Here is a 24174-nt window from a genome sequence, read left to right as displayed (position 1 = left end):
GGGCGGTCTACTACTAATCACACATTTATCACAGTTTGCCACTAAAAAATGTCCCTGTTATAAAAACTGGTCCAGATGTCAAATAACTCTTTATAAACTTGTATGTAGGTTCATGTTGTCAAATACCTCCCTAATAAAACACCTTCATGAAGAAAAATGTAGGATATTTATTTATGTATTTACATTTGTTTACTGGGATAGTACAACTGGGTAAGCAAAAGCATACCCCCTATTCTGGCAAGGCCCAAGTCAAAAAGCTCCATAGATCAATATGAAAAATAGAAAGTACAAAAAAGAGAAAAAAAATATTTCCTCACTTCCAACTCTAGACTCTGCAAAATACTCATATCAATGTTATGCATGGCATTAGAGAAACATACAAAAGCTAGGAATCTTGCGATAGCCCACATTTATTAAAATTTAAAGAAATTACCAGCAGCCCATCAACTTATATATCAGTAAAGTCTGGCAACTAGAATACTTTGCAGAGAATACGAATGGCACACAAATAACTTGCACTTTAGTATGAGTGCCTCAAAACCTGAGCAAGGCAAAACACCCTCTATTCAGCACCCTGCAATTGTCTGTGGAAGTAGGCACCTGTAGCTGGATAGCAATACAGATATGTGCGTTCTTTGTGGCATTCTACATTCTTTAAAAAGTGTGGTAAAACAGTCTATTTAGACAGTCTAAACAAATAAATACCTTACTAAATTATTACAAAGCAAATTCCTTCTTAGAGGAGTAAGAGAGATTTATGAAACAAATGCTTAATGAACATGGAGACCAAATTGCATTAAAGGATACAGCATTTAGGAAGGTTAAGGAGGTGGATGGTGAGTGGGGGATATTGCCTAGATCAGCTGAGGTGTAAAAGATCATGGTCTACCAAGTGTAATATTAACTAATGACTCAAAGGAATTTTGTCTTGGGGGCTTTTAACAGAGCACAGAATAATGAGGAAGAATCATAGAAGTGGAGTGGAGGTAGATATGGAGGAAGGCGGGTGTGATTTCACTGGGGTAGCAGTATGTGACAACTGGGGGAAGGTAGGTGCAATTTCACTTTACAAAAGTGGCAACAGCAGGGAGGCAAGAAATGCCCAACTAGTTATTTTTAATCTCAGTTGTACAACTGGTAAAATCACTCAAAAAGAAAATAATTATTAAGCCGCTTATTATTAGTGGGGCAAGAGAGCTAAGATGCCATTGATTCAGAGCAGGAAGGTCATGACAGCCAATAATAACAGTCAGTGGAGGAGCTTAACATGTGACCTATGTATATCGGACCCACGCTGATATATCTGGTTACACATTTGTCTAACTATAATATAGGATACTAACAAATGGAATCCAGTGGAAGAAGGAAGATTTTTGCTGTAAACCGTAGTATTCACTTTGGAGACCAACCATCATCATTGACTTAGGAAAAGCAAACACTGTACGTTGTCTCTTTACAGCTGATAAAACAAGGGAATTGTAGACAAGGTGGCTGGATGAGATGAAAGGGATATGGAAGCTGAGGATGATGATAATGCTTCTGGGCAACAAAAAATAAAAAAAAAAAACAATTTAAAAATTGGAAGAAAAGAAGCTAACAACAACAACAACAGTGGAAATGGACCTTCATAATCTAAAATACGCAGTCAGTGTGAATAGTTGGCAGGTAAGATGTGAGGATCTTGGGATGCAGAAGAACAGGTGCTTCCATGAGAAAAATTGGACATAAATGAAGCATTGTAATGCATCTTATCAGGTAGTTGATGAGCCTACATCTAGACTATTTTGTGCAGGTATAGAGACCCTACCTTCTTTAAAGGTACAAACGAAATGGAAATTGCACAATGAAATCAATGTAAGTGGTTCAAAGACTGCATCAAAAGACGTGAAGAGGGAATAAACTGACAACATATGTAAAGTGAAAGTAAGAAAGAAGTGAAGCACATAAGACAAAAATATTTAAATACTGTGGAAAAATTCAAAAAGTCCAACAGTTCAACATCTTTTAGAAGAGCATTTCTAAAAGACCAGTTCATAGGATCAGGTCTATATTACGTCCGGGAAAACCCCTTTCAGTGAATGACTGTTTGCCAAACGATAACCAGTGAAAGTTAATTCCCTCAAATGGCCATTCCAGTGAAATTTTTTCCTAGGGGAAAAAAATGCTTGGCCAACCTAAAACCACACAATATTTAAAACCCTTCAAAGTGGGGAGCTTCCCCCTCACACTCCCCTATGTAGGGGGCTGTGCCCCCACACTCTCTCCCTAATGAAATATACCAGCTGCGAGCTTGCACTACAGTGGAGGTAAAGGGCAAATTCCAGATGATGGCTGCGTTTTTCCCCCTAGAAGAAAATTCAATGAAATGGCCATTTGTGGAAGTTAGATTTCATTGGTTATCATTTGTCGAAGACCCATTGGCTGAAAGGGGTTTTCATGGATGTAATATAGGACCCGTAGGATCATAGGGGGTTACTTAGCTAGGCTTATAAGGGCCTGGGCCCATTAGCTAAGTTCAGCCCATGTTCCCAATGGTGTCTGGTTCAAGCAAACACTAAAATCAACATCTATTGTCCCTGTCCAAGAGGGACACATAAAAACAAAAACACTATGTTACCAAAGGTGGTCTCAACAAGTAGAGAAATGAAGGAAAAAAGATGAGACGTACCACCAAGGCTGTCATGAGACAAACACGCCATGTTAAAAGCCAAATTCTTTAATACAAACAGATAAAAATCCAAGTAGCATAGAACAAGGTTCAAGGTGGATAAGCACTTTCGATAAAAAACCTTCCTCAGATCCTCACCCATTAACCAGTGGTTTACTTAAAAAGAAACAGATAGCCAATCAGCAAAAACCAGGAACAACCTGACCCAATAGGCTTATCATATAAACCAACCTTTTAGCATATCAAAAAAACAATAGGGGGCTATCATAAGCAATTTCTTCCAGTCAGAGGCATGCCAGTCTCAAAGCCATTCATAATAGCAGTTTCTAGTAACAGAAAAAGAAGGACCAATCAACAAAAATCCAGGAGCAAGCTAGACCAATAAGCTTATCATATAAAACAACCATTTAGCATAACAAAATGGCCAATAGGGGGCTATCAGAAGCTATTTCTTCCAATCAGAGGCATGCTAGTTTCAAAGCCATTCATAATAGCCATTTCTAGTTACAGAAAAAGAATGACCAATCGGCAGGAAGCCATAAACAAGCTAGACCAATGAGCTAATTATACTGCATCAACATTTTAGCATATCAAAAAAAAATAGGAGACTGTCAGAAACTATTTCTTCCAATCAGAAATGTGCCATTTTCAAAACCCTTCATAGTAGCATTTTCATAACACAGGAAAAAAAAACAATCATCTTGTATCAGGAAGCTTATTCACCAACAGGGGTCAAAGTCATAACTATTTATAATCATAAGAGAGAAAGAACCAATGAATTATAGTCAAAAATGTAGTCTGCCAATGGAAAATAAACCATGACTCAGTACAGTCATAAGAGGAAAGCAGCCAAATACAAGCACAAGCTGGAAGTCAAACACCCAATGGAAGGAAAGGGAAGCCAAGCTACAAGCACTCTTAAGTGATAGGATGACTCTAAGGGAAAGCAAAACAACAGAGTGCAAGGCTCGTATTTACTAAAGTCCAAAAAGCAGTTAGCCTGTTCCATCAGATCAATTAAATTTCTTGGCAAGGCCTTTTGCTTTTAAAATGGGCTTGAGAGGGATAACACCAATTAAGGCCAGGTGGACGATTGGCTCAGAGTTACATAATCCATTTTGTTTCTTGTAGTTCAGTGTTATTGCATATATCAACCCTTCTCAAATTCTCTCTCAACATGCTTATGGACGTAAATTGAAATCAATGTGTTTTGTTGTTTTTAATATGCTCATATAAATCATTAATCTCAACGCTATTGCGAATATCAGACAGATGGCATAGAATCCGTTCTTTAAAAGGTCTGTTGGTTTTGCCTACATAGTAGGCTGGACAGGACATGCAAGTGGCTATATAAATAATATTGGCACTCCTACAAGCTCTTTCATGAGAAAAATATTTGAGTCCTGTGACTGGATGTACAAAAACATTTTTGTTGCAAATATATGGACAAGCCTTAAAAAAAACACATCTCCATGTCCCTTTTCATGCATCAGATGAATCACCTGGATTTTGTCTACTACCAAAGCCATCATTTTGACATAGCAGCCTTTTTAATTTTTTTTCTGTTCTTATAGGAGAAACTGGGGAAATCACCCACTATATTCCTGATTTTTGGTTTGGAAGTCAGAATTGGCCAATACTTCCTGATTATCCCACTTACACAAGCATTATCAGAGCTATAGGTTACAGTACACCTCAGTCAATTAGTTCATTGTCCAGGTGCAGTCATTGAGCTATTACAATCTTGTGAGTAGTAGGGACGTCCTCTACTCTCCCTTATTTCCATTGCTTCATCACGTTCCATATGTATTTTATTCCTTTTGTAACCTCTTTTTGTGAAAGCAGAGATTAATTTTGTCTGTTCATCTAAATAATCACTAGTGCATGTGCACAATTTGGACACTCACGTTACCTGGTTCTTAACAAGGATGTGGAAGATGTGCCTTGGGTGCATACTGGTCTGGTGTAACATATAGTTACACCATGCGGGTTTTCTAAAAATGCTGGTGTCTGTTCCTTTTGTGGTATCCAAGGTCAATCTTACATCCAGAAAGTCTATAGTTCTAGCTGACACTTTCAATGAATTTATGTAAACTGCATTCTTCCCCTTCCCAGATAATAAAGATGTCATCCACAAAACAGTTATATGAGACCAGCTGTGTGTTCCATATGTTGTTTGGGTCTATCACCCATTCATTTTCCCATTGTGCTAACACTAAGTTGGAGTAGCTGTTAGTGCATGGGGTACCCATGTCAATAATACACATCCCCAAAAATGAAGATATTACTATTCTCAAGCACTAGCTCTAATAGGCTACAGATAAGGGAGGTGTCAACATCATTTGCTCGGCCAAATTTTCTAACACATTCAATGCAAAAATCATTTGATATTACAGTGAAGAGGCTATGGATGTCCATGGTCACAAGTAATAGGCCTTGACAGTTAGTTCTAGTGCCTATCTCCTTGTAAAGGTGGTTGAGAAACTGAGGTGTATCACATAATATAGTTCTAGCTTTGGGCAGCAGTTGCTTCAATTTGTCCTCCACAAAGATAGAGAGTGGTTCAGTGATCCACCCTCTCTACCTATGGGATGCATAGGTGGCTCTTGCTTATTCTTGTGCACCTTGTGTAGACCACTTATAGTTGGAATCGTTGGATTCATAATATCAAAAAATTATACTGCTCCTGAGTGATACTTCGAGTCATCAGTTTATCATGTAGAATATCCTGCATTTCCTTTATGAGTCTCGTCACAGCCTTGTTGTCTATTTTATTACAGGTGTTACCATTATTCAACATACACTGCATCTTGCTAGTATAATGATTGCTATTCATTACCACAATTGCTCCACCTTTATCCACAGGTCTTTTGACTATGCCCCTTCTTTTCATTAAATTATTCAACGCATGGCATTCATCATTACTTAGATTGCAAAAATGTTTGTGATGTCCATCTTGTCTCAGTTGGGTGACCTCATCTTCACACAAGTGAACAAAGGTGTTAACCACTGGATGAAGGAGTGGCACAAAAGTACTAGGTTTTTTATATTGCCTCAGTATCTTTTCACTATGTTCATTGTCATTACCAAATATGTGCTTGAGTGTGACATTCCTTTCAAAACACTTTATGTCGGTACTACATTAATTTAGTGGCGAACGGAGAGAGGGTATAAAAGATAGCCCTTTCTCTAAAACAGCTTGTGCCATAGCAGTTAGCTCTTTGTCCGAGATGTTAAAAACCAATGAGTCTGTCTCAGACTCATCAATTAAGTAACTTTCCTTTTCTTTCTCTCCCTGCTCATAGATATTGGAGAACATGACCCTTTGTTCTGGATTATGAATGGCTTTGAGACTGGCATGCCTCTGATTGGAAGAAATTGTTTATGATAGCCCCCTATTGGTTATTTTGATATGCTAAATTGTTGGTTTATATGATAAGCCCATTGGTTCAGCTTGTTTCTGGTTTTTGCTGATTGGCTCTCTGTTTCTTTTTTCAGCTTTGGCCTGCTAAGATCTAGCTGTACTCAACTGGACGTATAAGAGAATTTAAGTACCTTTTATCTGCCCTTTTTTCAAATAATACAGCATTTTAATTGATTTATTTGTGTTGCATTGAATATTAACTGAAGTGGAAGTTTTGACTCTGTTTTTCAGTTAGTTCTCCACCCACCTTCCCTGTTTCTGTTTTGGTGTTAATCCTGGTGGCTTTGAAACTGCCCGTCCCTCTTGTAAATTTGTGTTTGGATACTCCTTCTGGGCTCATCTCATTTGCTCACTCAACTGAGTGCAGTGAGATCATATTCTGATTTCAGGCACTCCTACCAAGTACAAAGAGAGCATCTGGGAAAGAAAAAAAAATTTGAGCTTGTTTCCTGCCTTTCCTGTAAGTGGTCTAGACTGTTTGTAGGCTACTGAGCCCCCAAGCCTTTCTGTGTTGGAGGGAAGCCTTATAGCTTAATTTTGTTTCTTAGAACTAGCCGGTTTTCTAGTTTCAGCACTCATACCTGTTTCTTTGAACTCAGCACTTGTTCAGAACTCATTGTAAGCACTAAATAAGTTGCAAATTACTACATCACTCAACTTTCTTCACTTGTCTAGAGGAAAGCAATTTTTAGTACTTAATAAATAAGCACCTATCCAGGCATGTCTAAGGGTCAGCTCCCGGTGATTTCTCCTGTCTACCTGATGAATCTGGGCATCTTGGGGAAATGCAGCAATTGCCTCATGTACACAAACAACCCTCTCCTCCTATCACTCAACACTACAACCTGTCAGAGATGCACTTTTATAGCCAAACTGGAAGCAAAGCTCTCTTCACCAAAGACTGAACTAGACAGTCAAGAGGAGAAGGTAAACACTTGCACCACACCACACTCATCACATAGTCCGTCAAAACCTACACCACCAAAACACATACATAGAAACACAAAACACACACCTACATTCGCGGAGGCTCTCAATAAAATCCTGCGCAAGCATCAGGGACCTCCAAAGCAGAAACGCAAGCAAACTCCACCCCCCAACACAACCCAAATGACACATAGCCCACAAACTCAGTGTGCCACTCAACCACAGCCCATAAAGCATAACAACATACCCAACACTCTAGTCATAGGTGACTCTATAATCAGGAACACTGATGTTCCACTCACCAGGCTAAACAAGGAGAAAGTTACTGTCAGCTGCCTGTCAGGTGCCAGGATCCTCCACATAATGCATGCACTCAGGTCACTCCACAACAAGTACAAATATGACACTGTCATTGTCCATGTTGGTGTGAATGACCTGAGACGTACCACCTTGGATTACATGAAAAGAGACATGGAGGAGCTCTCCAATGCTGTAGCCCAGGCAAGTATGACCCTAGCCCTGAGTAGCATCCTGCCATCATCCAGAATGATACCACAGTACAAGGACAAAATGATTGACTTCAACAATTGGCTAAGCTTCTGGTGTCATTCTAAGGGGATCCAGTATTTGTCTGCCTGGGACAACATGATCGACAGACCACAATGCTTTGCCAGAGATGGCCTGCACCTGTCACCCTTGGGATTCTGGATACCGGCTAAGGCTCTTGCCACACCTATAGTGCCTTTTTTAGGCAAGGTTCAAATGACAAATTCACCACCGTAACAGGTACAAGCAAGCAAAATCTGAGGGTAATGCTACTCAATGCTAGAAGTCTAAACCTCAAAATGCACTCACTCGAGGCACTCCTTAAAATGGAGAACATTGACATCTGTGCAGTGACAGAGACCTGGTTCAAAGCTCCAGAGAGCACCCCTGCATTACCAGGCTACAATTCATACCACACCTTTCGGCCACCTAACCCAGAATGAAGCACTAAAGGCAGAGGCGTGTCCATATTCATTAAGGATATCCACACCTTCAGGCTAGTTGCACAGCATAATGCATCCGAGATTATCCAAGTGCAACTAACTCTGGGCAAGACCGCAATCCAAATGGTAGCTTGCTACAGACCCCCCACTATTAAACAGGATTCCCAATCCTCATTTCTTGATACACTGGAAAGTATTAAGGTACAACCCAACACCCTAATAATGGGCGATTTCAACTACACCACCACTAACTGGGAAAACTACTCATGTACCAACTCTTTTGCTCAATGTTTTCTGGAATTCATAAATTCCAATGCCTTGGATCAACTTATTCACACCTCCACCAGGGGCAGCAATATCCTAGACATGGTCATTACGAACATGGGCAACCGGTGCTCTACACCAGAGGTCAATTCCTCGTTGGTCAGATCCAACCACAAGCTAATCACCCTAGACATCCACATCCTGTCCCCACCCCCAATTAGGGAAACCACCGTAAAAATCTTCTCCAAAGCCAACTTCACACTTCTTAAGACAGAAGTGGCAAACTTCATGACACCCATGCAGATGGACAATAGAGGTACGACTGCCGAATCCTACACAAATGCACTTTATAAGCACTTACACGAGTGCATGGATCATGCTATCCTTAATAGAACCAAGATGCTATCTTCCAAAAAAAGGAAGCCAATCTGGTGGACCTCTGCCATAAACAAACTCTACAACAGAAGAAAGAAACTGTTGCAAAAAAAGAGTAAAATCCCATGACTGGAGGAACTCCCTGGTCAATCTCAGTAAGAAGCTGAGATCCCTCATTAAATCCTCCAAAGCTAGTTACGAAAACAAAATTGCCACTTACTCTAAAGACAACCACAAAGCATTCTATAGCTATGTCAAGAATCTCACTGGCAACACTCAGATCTGCTCTAAGTTACAGGCCAATGGCACTAAATATACAGAACCAACTGATATTGCCAACATCCTGGCAGATAGGTTCAGTGCTAACTTTACCCCCGTCTCACCCCCTAGAGTGCCAATCTCTATACCGGAAGAATGCAAAGTTCCTGTAATCACTGCTGCACAGGTAAAAAACACACTCTCCAAAGCCAAGAACACAGCATCCATGGGACCTGACAATATCCCAGGCTGTGTTCTACATGAACTACAGAATGAACTGGGACCCTACCTAAGTACCATGTTCAATCATAGCCTCACCTCAGGCTTTGTGCCCATTGAATGGCACACCACGACGGTTATCCCACTCCACAAAGGGGGAGCCACGACGGACCCCGGGAACTACCGCCCCATTAGCCTGATGAGCCTGGTCTGCAAGGCCATGGAATGTATCATCATGGAACTCATAAACAAAGACATTGGTAATCTCCAAACTCTGGACCCTACCCAGTTCAGATTTGTAAAAGGCAGATCATGTCTCCTAAACCTGACTGACTTCTTTGAAGCAGTCACCAAAGCCATAGATGAGGGTAAGGTGGTTCACACAGCTTATCTAGATCTCGCCAAGGCTTTTGACACCACCCCCCACTTTGGAATTATAGAGAAGCTCACTAAACTAGGTATAAATCCCTATGCCACAAGATGGGTTGCCAACTGGCTCATGGACAGATCCCACACTGTGAAAGTAGCAGACTCCAAATCCGACTTCAGATCAGTGACAAGTGGAGTACCACAGGGTTCAGTCCTGGGTCCTCTCCTGTTTGATATCTACTTCTCTGAAGTACAGGCTAACACAGAAGGTCTTTGACTTACAAAGTTTGCAGATGACTGCAAACTAGGAGCCATAATCAAAACTCCTAACGATGTGGACATACTACAAAACAGCCTCACTGAGACAGATGCCATGGCCTGAAGCTCAGTGCCAAAAAGTGTATTGTCATCCCCTTTGGTAAAAACTCTGTACCCATGAACTAACACATAGCTGGTAGTCTACTTAATGCCGAAAATGTGATAAAGGACCTTGGGACACAGGTGGACAGTAGTCTCTCCTTTGATAATCACATCACCACAGTGATCAGGAAATCCTTCTACGTGGCTCACCTCATCACAAAAGGTTTCTCATCCAGAAAAAAAGAAGTCATTGTTCCCCTCTACTCATCACTCATTAGACCTATTATAGAGTACAATGCTTCTTTTGGTATGTACCTCACAAGACATCTACAACAACTGGAAAGGCGGCAGAAATACCTCACAAAGAGGATTACTGGCCTCAAACAGATGCCCTACGCAGACCGTCTCAAAAAACTCCAGCTTTACTCCATTGCATAACGCCTACTCACAGGCGATCTCTGCCTAACATACAAAGCTATGTCAAACCCAGAGCTGTTGGACATGCTCCACTTAAAGAAATCCCAATCCCTCCAAGCTACATGCTCTAGGGACCTAAACCTTGTCACCACAATAAACAGAACATGCTGGAGGGATAGATTCCTGTCCCAGAGACTTCCCATACTCTGGAACAGACTACCTATCTATGTCAAACAGAGCTCCTCATTAGCACTCTTCAAGAAAAATCTCGATGATTGGATGGGAAATAGGAAATTCACCCCAGGGATCACTTCTGTGGCTCTGCTCGACAGGGGCACAGGAAAATAATTTTCTTGGGTGGCGAAAGCCAGGGCACATTTTTGGCTTGGCTTATATAGGCCCTATGGCCAATAGCCTAGTACCTAGCTATGAACCTATGAACTACTGGTTAATGGGTGAGGATCTGCAGAAGGTTTTTTACCAAAAGCACTTATCTACCCTAAACCTTCTTTTATGCTACTTGGATTTTTATCTGTTTGTATTAAAGAATTTGGCTTTTAACATGATGTTTGTCTCACAACAGCCTTGGTGGTATGTCTCATCTTTTTTCCTACATTTGTCCAGGAGGGACACAGGTGAAACCCTTGGGGTGAATTTCCAGTTTCCCATCCAATTGTCCAAACTGCACTTAAATAGGGCCAACGAGGGGCTTTGTTTAACATAAATAGGAAGCTTGTTCTAAAGGTGGGGAAACCTCTGTGGGACAAATCTGTCTCTCCAGCAAGTTCTGTCGATGTCACATACCAAGTTAAGGTGCTTTGAGTGAGTGACCTGTGTGACATTTGACTTGTGAATGTGCAGCATTTCCATTAAAGCTGGGTCAGAGATTGCTCTATGTGCAAACCACAGGTCGCTTCTGAGCAGTCTGTATGACACAGAGTAAAGTGACAGGGATTTCAGTCTGTCCACCACAGATTGCCTCTGAACAGTTTATATGATACAGAGTAAAGTAACAATGACTTCAGTCTGTTTGCATAAGACAGATCTTGAAGACTTAGAATTTTCTTTGTAAGAAACCTTTGTGGTCTCTCCAAATGCTGCAGGTGTTTGGAAAGGAACATAACAAAGGGAGCACTGTACTCTCTTACTGGCCTGATGAGGGAAGAGTACATTGGGATTATAACCTCTTTTTTCTAGAGGCAATGCCCTTACTTATGAGATGAGCAATATAAATCCTCTTCTGACCACTGTGGAGACATAGTGATCAAAATTAAGGTTGCTGTCAACCTGTGTGCCCAGATCTCACACCACTGACTGTGTGCTTAAGGTATTGCTATTGATGTGGTAGTTTGCAGGAACATCACCCTTGCTGAAGAGGATGATAATGCATTTTGTGAATTAAGTTTAAGACTATGACTTTGGTACCAGTCATTAGTATGCGTAAGATCTTCTTGCAGGATTTTGACATCACTAGGGGTTTCAATGATTGCTCCCAGTTTTTAGTCATCAGCAAAATTTGTCAGCCACAGTCCTTTAGTTGTTTCCTGTACTTTGAAGAAGTAGATTCCGAACAGTAGGGGTCCCAGAACTGATCCCTGTGGAACACCACTGGTTATGGGTCTGCTGGAGGAGGTGGAGTCCCCTATTTTGACTGTATGAGTTCTATCAGTGAGCTAGTTTGCAACCCACCTGACAATATATGGATTGATACCCAGCTGGGTGAGTTCATCAATGAGGCCTGAGTAGAGGATTGTGCCAAACGCCTTGGCTAAGTCTAGGTAGGCCATATGCACAAATGTGCCCTTGTCTAGGGCTTTGATGACTGTCTCAAAGAAGTCCACCAAGTTTAACAGGCATGATCTCCCCTTGACAAAGCCAAACTGGTTGTGGTTGAGCATTTGGAGATTTCGTACATCTTTGTTAGTAAGGCCTATGATGATTTATTCCATGACCTTGCAGATAAGGCTGGTCAGGCTAATGGGTCTAGTTCCCAGGGTCCGTGGCTGCATCCCCTTTGTGCAAAGGGATGATACAGTGTACAGAAACATTTCCTGGTCATTATGTTTAGATTAGTACTGAAACTCAAATCTTTATCAACCATAACTTCCTGGTCTTTAAAATGAGAATGATTGGTATGTCATTTTAACAGTATCCAGGTACTGATGGTTAATGGCCCTGGATGCAAAATGTTACACCTTTTACTGTAGAAATTTATATTTTATTAAGCCAATATGGAGAATTAGTCTAATTAATCTTGCAATTTTAGCTGGGTATTTACTGAGGTAACAACTCCCACCTTATCACCATGGTGAATTTTTCCATCCAGAATTGTTTTGTTGCCATTGTAGTAGCCATAAAGATATTAAATAAAGTCAGGCCTAATACTGAGTACTGAGGCATGCCCCAGTCATTTTATAGTGACCAGATATGGTGCAAAATATCTTCATATGTTATTTCTAGTCCATCAACCATTTGTAATCCATCGCATGATCCTTAATTACTGGGCACATAAATCCCAATACATCCAACTCTTGAGCTGAATCTTGTAGACTTAGGACTACTTGACTTGAAAAATATTCAGCAAGCATATCAATTAAGGTCTTTTCATAAGTGATGACAGCACCATTATCTCTGAGAGAGATGCTATTGAGGCTACCCTCACTGAAGCACCTGACATGTTTATAAAAAGAATTTTGTATTTTACTAAATTGTATTCCTCCTTTATCTTGGTCCTAAATGCCCTATTACTTACCAGTATCGAATTTTACTTCTGTCAAATGGATGATTTTTATGTTGGGCTCAGTCATATTTCTTCTTCTTCAAAAATGATTTCAGCTTTTTATACCACCATAGTGATTTAGGCTTTTCCACCATAGGGACTTACTGTTGGGCTATACACTTTGTATTTTAGTGTAGAGATACCTCCACCTTCCACAGTAAGGCTATTCATGTTTGTTTCTGAGTCCTGCTCATGCAAACCTGCCCTTAAATCCTCACAGCTGGCTCTGTAGATTTTTCTGACTGGATTGACAGACATCTTGTTGCAATCTGTATGTAACTTCATGGAATACTGAGATTTGAAGTAGGAAGTACCGCCAGTTGTTACCCTGCATATTATATATATATATATATAGATAGCTCTCTATCTATCTATCTGTCTATCTATTTATTTTTTTATAGCTAGAGTGAGAGATGTACATAACTGCCTTGCTAATGAGGTTTAAGTTAGAAACAGTGAAAAGTTTTAGAATGCAAGGAACAGAAATAAGACATTTCTACTAAGGTCTGAAAAGAATCAGATTGTTGGTATACTAATATCTCCAGTTTAGCCAGAAGATCAGACAAGCAAAGTAGTACCACTGAGCTGCCAATGTACCACTACCACTGAATCACTGCTACCCTCCCACGGCTGCCTTATTTTACTAACTACTGTGTATTGGCTGTGTTTCACAACTGGTAATGAAAAAAGTACAGTTGTGTACACTTACCATAAATGTAGATGTTTGAGTGTATTCACTGTTGCAGTCATTACAATTGGGTTATCCTGCTGGCAGGCTACCCTCAGTCGGCCTGAATTCCAAAGTCTAGTTCTGGCGTCGGTTGCTGTCACCTTTTCCCTGACGTCAGTGCGCCATGGGTATAAAAGATGCAGCCGAAGCCATTCTCTTCAGTTTTTCTTGCCCCAGATGTCAGGTGCCCTCAAAAGGGTAGGCTAAAATTATGTCAATAAAACATGCATGAAGCAAAGTAAATATTTTGCCTTCATCTACAAGCAAATACACCACATAGGTTGTATAGAATAGAGAAGTACAGATAAGTTCCAGCAAAGAAAAAGGAGGATGGCGGGTGGGTAACCTGGACTGCAACAGTGAATATACTCGAACATCTACATTTATGGCAAGTGTACACAACTGTACTATGTTCTTCGTGTTTCACTATTGCAGTCATTACAATTGGGTTGAAACCCAAAGCTAAGGTTGGGAGGTTGGAGCTAAATAGCATTAGGATGGCTATTAGGCCCTGCAGAACTGCAGTGGCAAAGCCTGCCCTGGATTTAGAGTAGAGTGGTAAGTGATAGTGCTTTGTGAAGGTGTGCACCGAACTCCAAGTAGCAGCCTCTAAAATGTCTTTGGTTGGTACTCCCCTAAGGAAGGCTGTTGAAGTGGCTACTGCTCTGGCTGAATGTGGCCTAATGCCCTTAGGCACTGGCTTGCCATGTTGTGAATAGCAGAAATGAATGCAGTGGCCTATCCACTTTGAAATAGTCTGCTTTGAGATAGCCTTTCCTTGTGATCCTGCAGCATATGCCACTAGTAATTGCTCTGTCTTTCTGAAAGCTTTGGTTCTGTTCAAATAGACGCATAGCTGTCTGTGTAGGTCCAAAGAATGCAGAATTCTCTCCCCTTTATTCTGTGGATTTGGATAAAATGTAGGCAGATGAATAGTTTGGTTAAGGGCCACACTGGACACTACCTTAGGCATAAATGTCGGGTTTGTCCACAGAGAAACCCTGTCTGGATAAAAAATGATAAAAGGTTCCACAGCCATGTGTGCCTGTAGCTCTGAGACTCGTCTTGCAGAAGTTATTGCCAGGAGCAGAGCTGTTTTCCAAGATAAAAACTTTATATCAGCTGTAGCGGCTGGCTCGAAAGGAGGCAGGGTGAGTTTTTCCAAGACATAATTGAGGTCCCATGCAGGTATTGGTGATCTCCTTGGAGGCCTTAAATTTTTGGCCCCTCTGAGGTACTGCCTTAATAAAGGATGAGAAAGGATTGGTGGCTCTGTATTGTAATGAGCCGAAATGGCAGAGGCATGAATTTTTATAGATGAAAAAGATAGGCCTTTGTTCAGCATCTAAGTCAAGTATTGCAAAATCTGAGGAATGTTTGGTACAGCAGTGTCAATTCCTTGTGCTTGGTTCCAAGCACAGAATCTCTTCAATTTTCCAGTATAGGATTTTCTAGTACTAGGCCTCCTGGCCTCCAACATGACACCCATCACTGCCTGAGTGAGAGGTGTGTTTTGTATGACTACATTATCCGCCATGCTGCCAGATTTAAGGTCTTGGGTTGGTTGTGCAGGATCTGATTCTTGTGCTGGGACAGTAGATGAGGTAGGTAAGGTCCAGGCTGGGCATTGAGACAAGTTCCTTAGGAATGGATACCAGTACTGGCGTGGCCAGTCTGGGGCAATCAGAATCATTTTTGGCTCCTCCTGTCTGACCTTTAGGAGTACCTTGGGGAGGAGAGGCAGAGGAGGAAAGGCATATACTTTTACGTTTTTCCAGCTGAAAGACAGGGCATCCACTTTCCATGCTTGTCTGTGATAAGTCCTTGTGCAGAATCTCTATAATTGGCAGTTGTGAGGGGAGGCAAATAGATCTATGTCTGCGCATCTCCATTTCCTTGTTATCATGCTGAAGACTTGTGGATCCAATTTCCACTCGTGGGGATCCATGAGGTTTCTGCTTAGTTCGTCTGCCAGAGTATTTACTTTTCCTGGCAGGAATTGTGCCTGCAGATGTACTTGGTAAGTCAATGCTGTGTCCCACAAAGTCATGGCTAGTCTGCAATGGGGGTAAGAATGAGTGCCTCCCTGCTTGTTTATATATATCACATGACCGTGGTATTGTCTGTCTTTATCAGTAGTTGTCCTGGATGAAGTATTTCCTTGAAGGCTGTCAGGGCATTTTGAACAGCTAGCATCTCTTTTTGATTGATATGCAGATGCATTTGGTTTGCGGACCATGTGCCTTGAATACATCTTCCTGCCATGTGGGCTCCCTAGGCATAATCCGACGCATCCGTTGTTAAAGTCTGTGTGGCTGGGGGTAGAGTGAATGGCTGTCCCTTGTTCTGGTGACAGGCCTTCCCCACCATCAAAACTCCTGTTGCAGGCAGAGAATGAGAGTAACTATTGTTTTCAGGCTGTGGCAATGTTGAGTCCAAACATTTTTTAGGTACCACTGAAGTTTCCTCATATGCAGTCTTGCATATGGAATTAGTAGAATGCAGGATGCCATGAACCCCAAAGCCTGCAGAATTTTTCTTGCAGATAACTGGGCCTTTGTTGCCAACAGTTTGAAATAGGTAGTCAGTTGTCTGGTGTGAGATAAGCCATCTGGGCAGTTGTATTTAAGCTTGCACCCAGGAATATTATCTCTTGAGAGGGTACTAGTTTTGATTTCTGTTTGTTGACTGTGTACCCTAGGCATGGTAGTAATCTCTTTACAAACGCCAGACGCTGTAGTAGAATGTCCTTGTTCTCTGCTTGAATGAGGCAGTCATCCAAATAAGGATATATTTGTATTCCTCTTTGTCTGCAGTATGCAATTACTGGTGCCAGGCACTTTGTGAAGACCCTGGGTGCAGTAGATAAGCCAAAGGGCAGTGCAGAGAATTGGTAGTGCATTGAGCCAGATTTGAATCTGAAGTATCTTCTGCATGTTTGTCTGATTGGGGCATGCAGGTATGCCTCTTTTAGATCTAAAGTCACAAGCCAAGCCTTCTTGCCCAACATGGGCAGAAGCTTCTGCAGAGTCAACATTTTGAATTTTGGAATATCCAGATATGTGTTTAGAATAGATAGGTCCAGTATTGGTCTCCAGGCTTTGTCCTTTCTAGGTACCAAGAACAGTCTTGAATAGAATCCGTGACCCTGCTCTTGTTCTGGTACTTGTTGAATGGCCCTCATGTCCATGAGGGATGAAACTTGTTTTTGTGCCTCTGCCCATTGAGTGCGTAGCAGGTCTGGCATACCGTTTAGCCTTGGCAGGGTGTGAAAGTGGAACCTGTGGCCTTATGAAACTATATTTAGAACCCATTTGTCCTGGGTGATCATGTGCCAATTTTATGAAAAAAGTGCTAGTTTTCCCCCCAAAGGGGCTGCCAAAAGATAAGTGCTGGTGCTGGAAGGGGAAAGTCAATGAGATTGTTTCCTGTATGGCTGTGATTTTTCCTCTCCGCTCTTGGAGGTAGAAGCACCCGATTATTTAGGCCTGTATGAGCCTTGGGGCTGTGATCTGCCTCTGGGGCATCTGTATCTGCCTCTTTGTGGTCTATCTGACACTGGAAAGGACCAATTCTTTGTAGGCCAGCTCCTGCTAAATCTGGGAGGCTGTACCTGCAAGAAATCCTTGACTGTTTGCATAGATTTAGCTTTGTCCTCCATTTTCTTCAACACCTCTTCTGCTTTAACACCAAACAAAGTATCATGTTGTAAAGGAGCATCTAATAGTTTTGCTTTAAAGCATGCCTCATAATGACAGAACCTGTAACAGCAGCCCTGCAGGAGGCCTCTAGAGAATCAAAACCACATTGCAAAGTATGCTTTCCAACTTGTTCAGCTGCATGCAATAAATCCTGCATTTCTTTGTTGTCTGCACATTCTGTATTTGCTGACATTTTCTGTTTAAGCAAAGACATAAGATATTGCTGATATTAAAGCATATGAAATTGGCAATTTACGGCTCTTACAGCCAAGGTAGCAGAGGTATAAATCTTTTTGCCCCATCTGTCTAGGGCCCTAGAATCCCTATCAGAGGGGATATGGTTTTTTGCAGTATAAGCCTTGACCCCTTTGGGACCCTGAGAGATGGCTTCTGGGTCAGCAGCAGGGTTTTTATAAAGAAATTTATGTGAATCAGGAACCCTATAGTATCTGTCTGGCTTAACAGGGGCTGGTGGTAAAGAGTCTGGAGAAAGACCGGACTCTGAAATTACATCATCTACAATGTCTAAAACAGGCGGGATAGCAAGGGGCCTGTGCTGAGGCAATAAAAGGAAGTCTCTGAGCCTTTTCTTGGATTCTGAGTAATTTTGACTCTCCCAGTGGAAATGCTCCCTCATAGTATGCAGTGTCTCCCCAAAAGAATAATCCTCAGGAGGAGAGGCTGAAGGGATAGATTATTCATCATCAGAATCCTCATAGGGAGGAATAGAGTAATCCTGTTCAGAGGAGGAAGCAGAGGAAATGGAAACCTGGTCTGAAGATTCATATTCTAACTCTTACCTAGGCCTCTTATCAGGAGGGGGATGGGAACCCCTGATCAAAGTAATTAGATCGTCGGCCATTTTAAGCATCTGTTTTTAGGCATGGAGGCCTGTCCAGGTGAATGCTGTACTTGTTTCTTTGTCTTTAGAGCTGCTTTAGTCTTTGCCTTTGAAGCTGAAGTAGGTTTTACATATAACTGTGTAGGCCTGAAAATGCCCTCAGAAGCCGATGCCTGCTCAGCGGCTCCGGACCCATCTGAGGGAATAGTTTCCGAGTGTCCAATACCTTGAGTTTCCAGAGGCCCAGTCGGCTCCACATGGGAGTCAGAAGCAGCCTGTGGCTCTGAGGTAGCGGGCGTCAGGGGCTGCGAAAGCGCCTCACTGAGAACCGGCAAACCGGCGACAGGCCTAGCAGAAGCCTCATCAGGTTTGGATCTCGGATGCCTGTCCTTTTCTTTTTCTTTACGTTTTTAATAAACTCTGGTAGTCGGCTGATCCGATGGCATTATATAATTAAATCTTCTGCCAAAGTAATGGAATGCAAAATCGTACCGATGCTTAATAGTGCGTTGGTTAAATCTAGCACAAAACCGAAAACTAGCAACATTATGGTCAGGCCTAGGCAAGGAATACAGTAAGAATGAAAATCCTTATGAGGTATTTGCTTCCCACAAGAAATACAATTATTAACTTTTTCTGACATCAGTCTGGAGCAAGAAAAAAGTTTCCCCAACGAGGTACTTAGCTTTAATGAAGACTTCAGATCTGAAATTCGAATTTGAAAAACTCAGGAGTCGGCCGGCCGGCACTTGTGAACTGCTTTTGCTTCGGGCACCGCGTGGCAAGAAAGACTGAAGAAAATGGCAACAGCTGCATCTTTTATACCCCTGGCACACTGACGTCAGGGAACAGGCAACAGCAACCGACGCCAGACCTAGACTTTGGAATTCAGGCTGACTGAGGGTAGCCTGCCAGCAGGATAACCCAATTGTAATGACTGCAACAGTGAAACACGAAGAACACCTACTGTACTATTCAGGCTGCACTATTGGTGTATCAGTAAGGCTGTACTACTGGTACTTAAATACTACTGTAGAAGTAATGCTTCACTATTGGTATTAACCACTACTGCTTAGTAATGCTGCACTACTGTACTAAATCACAGCTGTACCAGAAATGCAGCACTACTGCTACTGAATCACTGGAATGCTAGTAAAGTTGCTCTTCTGTAACTAAATCACTGCTGTGCCTGTAATGTTGCACTACTGATATGGAATCACTGCTGTTCCAATAATGTTGCACTTCTGATGCTGAATCACTGCTGTGCCAGTAATACTGTACTACTGGTACTGAATCACTGCTGTGTATGTAATGCTGCACTACTGTACTAAATCACAGCTTTACCAGAAATTTAGCACTACTGCTACTGAACCACTGCCATGCTAGTAATGTTGCTCTTCTGGAACTAAATCACTACTTTGCCCGTAATGTTGCACTACTGATACAGAATCACTGCTGTGCTGGTAATGTTGCACTTCTGATGCTGAATCACTGCTGTGCCAGTAATACTATACTACTGGTACTGAATCACTGCTGTGTATGTAATGCTGCACTACTGTATTAAATCACAGCTGTACCAGAAAGGAGGCACTACTGCTACTGAATCACCACCATCCTAGCAATGTTGCTCTTCTGGAATTAAATCACTGCTGTGCCAGTGATGTTGCACTACTGATACAGAATCACTGCTGTGCCAGTAATGTTGAACTACTGATACAGAATCACTGCTGTGCCAGTAATGTTGCACTACTGATACGGAATCACTGCTGTGCCAGTAATGTTGAACTACTGATACAGAATCACTGCTGTGCCAGTAATGTTGCACTACTGATACGGAATCACTGCTGTGCCAGTAATGTTGCACTACTGATATGGAATAACTGCTGTGCCAGTAATGTTGCACTACTGATATGGAATCACTGTTGTGCCAGTAATGTTGCACTACTGATACAGAATCACTGCTATGCCAGTAATGTTGCACTTCTGATACTGAATCACTGCTGTGCCAGTAATACTGCAGTACTGGTACTGAATAACTGCTGTGCCTGTAACGTTGCACAGCTGGTGCTAAATCACTGCTGTGCCAGTAATGTTGCACTATTGATATGGAATCACTGTTGTGCCAGTAATGTTGCAGTACTGATACAGAATCACTGCTAATGCCAGTAATGTTGCACTTCTGATACTGAATCACTGCTGTGCCAGTAATACTGCAGTACTGGTACTGAATCACTGCTGTGCCTGTAACGTTGCACTACTGGTGCTAAATCACTGCTGTGCCAGTAATGTTGCACTAGTGTTACCGAATCACTGCTGTGACAGTAATGTTGCACTAGTGTTACCAAATCACTGCTGTGACAGTAATGTTGCACTACTGCTACCGCTACTGAATCACTGTTGTACCAGGAGTGCTTCTCAGCTTGCACTATACCATCAATGTAGAGGAATGTTGAACTACTGCTACTGAATCACTGTTGTACCAGGAGTGCTTCTCAGCTTGTACTATACCATCAGTGTATAGGAATGTTGCACTACTGCTACTGAATCACAGTTGTACCAGGAGTGTTTCTCAGCTTGTACTATACCATCAGTGTATAGGAATGTTGCACTCCTGCTACTGAATCACAGTTGTACCAGGAGTGCTTCTCAGCTTGTACTATACCATCAATGTATAGGAATGTTGCACTAATGCTACTGAATCACTGTTGTACCAGGAGTGCTTCTCAGCTTGTACTATACGATCAGTGTATAGGAATGTTGCACTACTGCTACTGAATCACTATTGTACCAGGAGTGCTTCTCAGCTTGTACTATACCATCAGTGTATAGGAATGTTGCACTACTGCTACTGAATCACTGTTGTACCAGGAGTGCTTCTCAGCTTGTACTATACCATCAGTGTATAGGAATGTTGCACTACTGCTACTGAATCACTGTTGTACCAGGAGTGCTTCTCAGCTTGTACTATACCATCAGTGTATAGGAATGTTGCACTACTGCTACTGAATCACTGTTGTACCAGGAGTGCTTCTCAGCTTGTACTATACCATCAATGTATAGGAATGTGGCACTACTGCTACTGAATCACAGTTGTACTAGGAGTGCTTCTCAGCTTGTACTATACCGTCAATGTATAGGAATGTTGCACTACTGCTACTGAATCACTGTTGTACCAGGAGTGCTTCTCAGCTTGTACTATACCATCAATGTATAGGAATGTTGCACTACTGCTACTGAATCACTGTTGTACCAGGAGTGCTTCTCAGCTTGTACTATACCATCAATGTATAGGAATGTTGCACTACTGCTACTGAATCACTGTTGTACCAGGAGTGCTTCTCAGCTTGTACTCTACCATCAGTGTATAGGAATGTTGCACTACTGCTACTGAATCACAGTTGTACCAGGAGTGCTTCTCAGCTTGTACTATACCATTAGTGTATAGGAATGTTACACTACTGCTACTGAATCACAGTTGTACCAGAAATGCAGCACTACAGGTACTGAACCACTGCTGTGCTATTTTTGCAGTGCTTCTCAATTACTGATGGCCAGTGGTGTAGAAAGCATTTTTTTTATTTTTATTTTGTACTTCCAAGCTCTTATTGCTACCCCCGCTTGGACACCTATCACTTAAAATGGACAAATCTCTCAAAATGCTGCCCTGCAAAGCACTTAATAAATGTAAGTAAAATTTTCAGCTGTCCCCCTAAAACTATTTCAAATATTGTATTTAGATTAGCAATATTGCACCTGTTGTTAAAGCCATTCACTTAGACAGTTGTAGACGTTTTATGACCTGAAAAAAGCCATGTTGATGTGATGCTCAAAAAAAAAATGCACTCTGAAGAGTAGAAAGAGTCTACTTGGCTACACCCTTGTTGATGCCAATCTACTAATATTTTTTTTTGTTAGTAAAGTAATAGTATTTTACAAAAATCTTAATGATTTATCATGTCAGCTATTTTCAAAATTTGATCCTGTAAACAGAAGGTATCTCACACACACACACACACACACACACACACACACACACACACACACACACACACACACACACACACACACACACACACAGAAGCAATACAGATACTGTCAAAATACACTACATTTATACAAAGAAATGAAATAATTTTGCATGGCACTTTGTACACATCAGATTTGTCTCTTTTACACTGATGGTATGATCTCAGTATTAACTTATTTGAAAATGGAGGGGGTGTTCAACCAAAGCTCCAACATTAGGGGTGCAGGAAGGCACAGTAACTCTACAAAAACAATTACCAAAGTATGAAAACAGACTAAGTCCTTTTCTTGCTAAAATCTAGTTTTGACAGTGAGTAGTCAGTATTCTTTGCATTAACTAAATTAGTTTTGCTATATCAAGTTAAGCAAGCTCTATAAGTCATTAGGTTTCTGTTTACTGATACTGCATTAATGCCAATGAACTATTACTGTACTATGTATGAATACTGTAGTAAATATGTATTACAGTATTTTGCATGCTGAGACTATAAAATTATTGTTTCTGTATCAACAGTACTGAATTGTACTTTTATTAAACCATGAACTACAGTACTATGTACTAGTTAATAATTCCACCACTTATAATGAAATATACCATGGTGAATGATGTTGTTGTCCATCAGTTTTTTCATCAGACGGATTGCAATCTCCCGATCTGGGGCCTCTTTGTGTTCCATCAGCCAGTCTGTGAGTTCTTTTGCAACAAAGCAGTTTGGGTAGGTACGAAGGTGATAGCGTCTGTCCTTGATGAGTTTTGTATCATGCAGTCGTAACCTGTAATAATATGAAGATGATGTTATTTATTCAGAATTATTTGTGTGCGTGTGTGCATTTAATTTATTTATCTACTTTGTTTATTTGTGCTGATAGTAATATGCTTACACTAAAGGATACTTGCTTCAGTGAAATGAAAATTCTCAAGTTTGCAAGTGTGCCAGGAAAGGGATAATGAATGTATTTTGAAACTACAAATAAATACAAACAGAGAAAAATTAAACTAAATCATTTCTTCTGAAGGGGTTTGAGGACAGGGCTGGCCTTAGCAACTACAGTGCCCAGTCTGGGCTGTTTCACTAAGGCCCATCAGTTGACTCCCCCACCCCATTCAACCTTCCTCTCCATGCTTGCTTCCTAGATTTAAGAGCATTTCAGATTAGGTATTAGGATATATCAATACTGTATATTAAAAATAATACAAAACATTTGTTTATTATAAGCTTATATTTTGTCATAAGACACATTAAAACAGAAGTAAACTATTGGACTCCTACATTTCCCCCATATCCAATGTCTGTTGTATGTTCCTCTCTCAGGGTCTGGTTAACTTACTCAGGCACACTATAAGGGGTGTGTTTGATGTGACAATGAGGCCCTGTGTCTACATAATGTTTCATCAGATGGGTGCTCCCTGTCTTATCAGTAAGCATATTCTGGAACTCCTGTGGTACTGTCTGGATCTTGTGTTCCTAGCTAGGAGATAACTGCACACTTCCCCTTGTTGTCCTTACTTCTGCTTTACTTTCCTCTCTCTTCTTTCCCCCTCCTTTTTCTTCTTATCTCATGCCCACAATAGTACATATTGTAAATATGTTGTTCTATGCATCTTATTTTTGACTTAGAAACATTATACTAAATGGTGAATGACTGGCATACGTACTATTTTTTGTGCAGATTTTACTGATTAAATTCTTGTATCTGTATACTTATGATTGTTTTCATTTACACTGCATATTATCCTAACTTATACCTCTCTGCATGCATGCTCTAACATTACTACTGTTGAATTAATATTTTTCTGTCCAGCTCAAACTGTTTTCTATTACTGTT

The 24174-nt window shown here is 41.2% G+C and overlaps 1 protein-coding gene across 1 annotated transcript in view; it reads right to left on the bottom strand.

The window, feature by feature from the left end:
• LOC122816842 (DEP domain-containing mTOR-interacting protein-like) overlaps positions 1-24174 on the bottom strand; it is a 699106-nt gene that overhangs the window by 518415 nt on the left and 156517 nt on the right. Inside the window, exon 2 of the mRNA XM_044089901.1 lies at positions 22943-23121. Within this exon, the coding sequence (XP_043945836.1) occupies positions 22943-23121 (179 nt within the window). The remainder of the gene's footprint in view (positions 1-22942; positions 23122-24174) is intronic.

This window comes from Protopterus annectens, chromosome 12.part0 (assembly GCF_019279795.1).
Source record: "Protopterus annectens isolate FY-2018-M chromosome 12.part0, PAN1.0, whole genome shotgun sequence".
Lineage (NCBI taxonomy): Eukaryota > Metazoa > Chordata > Ceratodontiformes > Protopteridae > Protopterus > Protopterus annectens.
The sequence above is the reverse complement of the archived record's forward strand: the minus strand, read 5'-3'. Positions and strand labels throughout refer to the sequence as shown.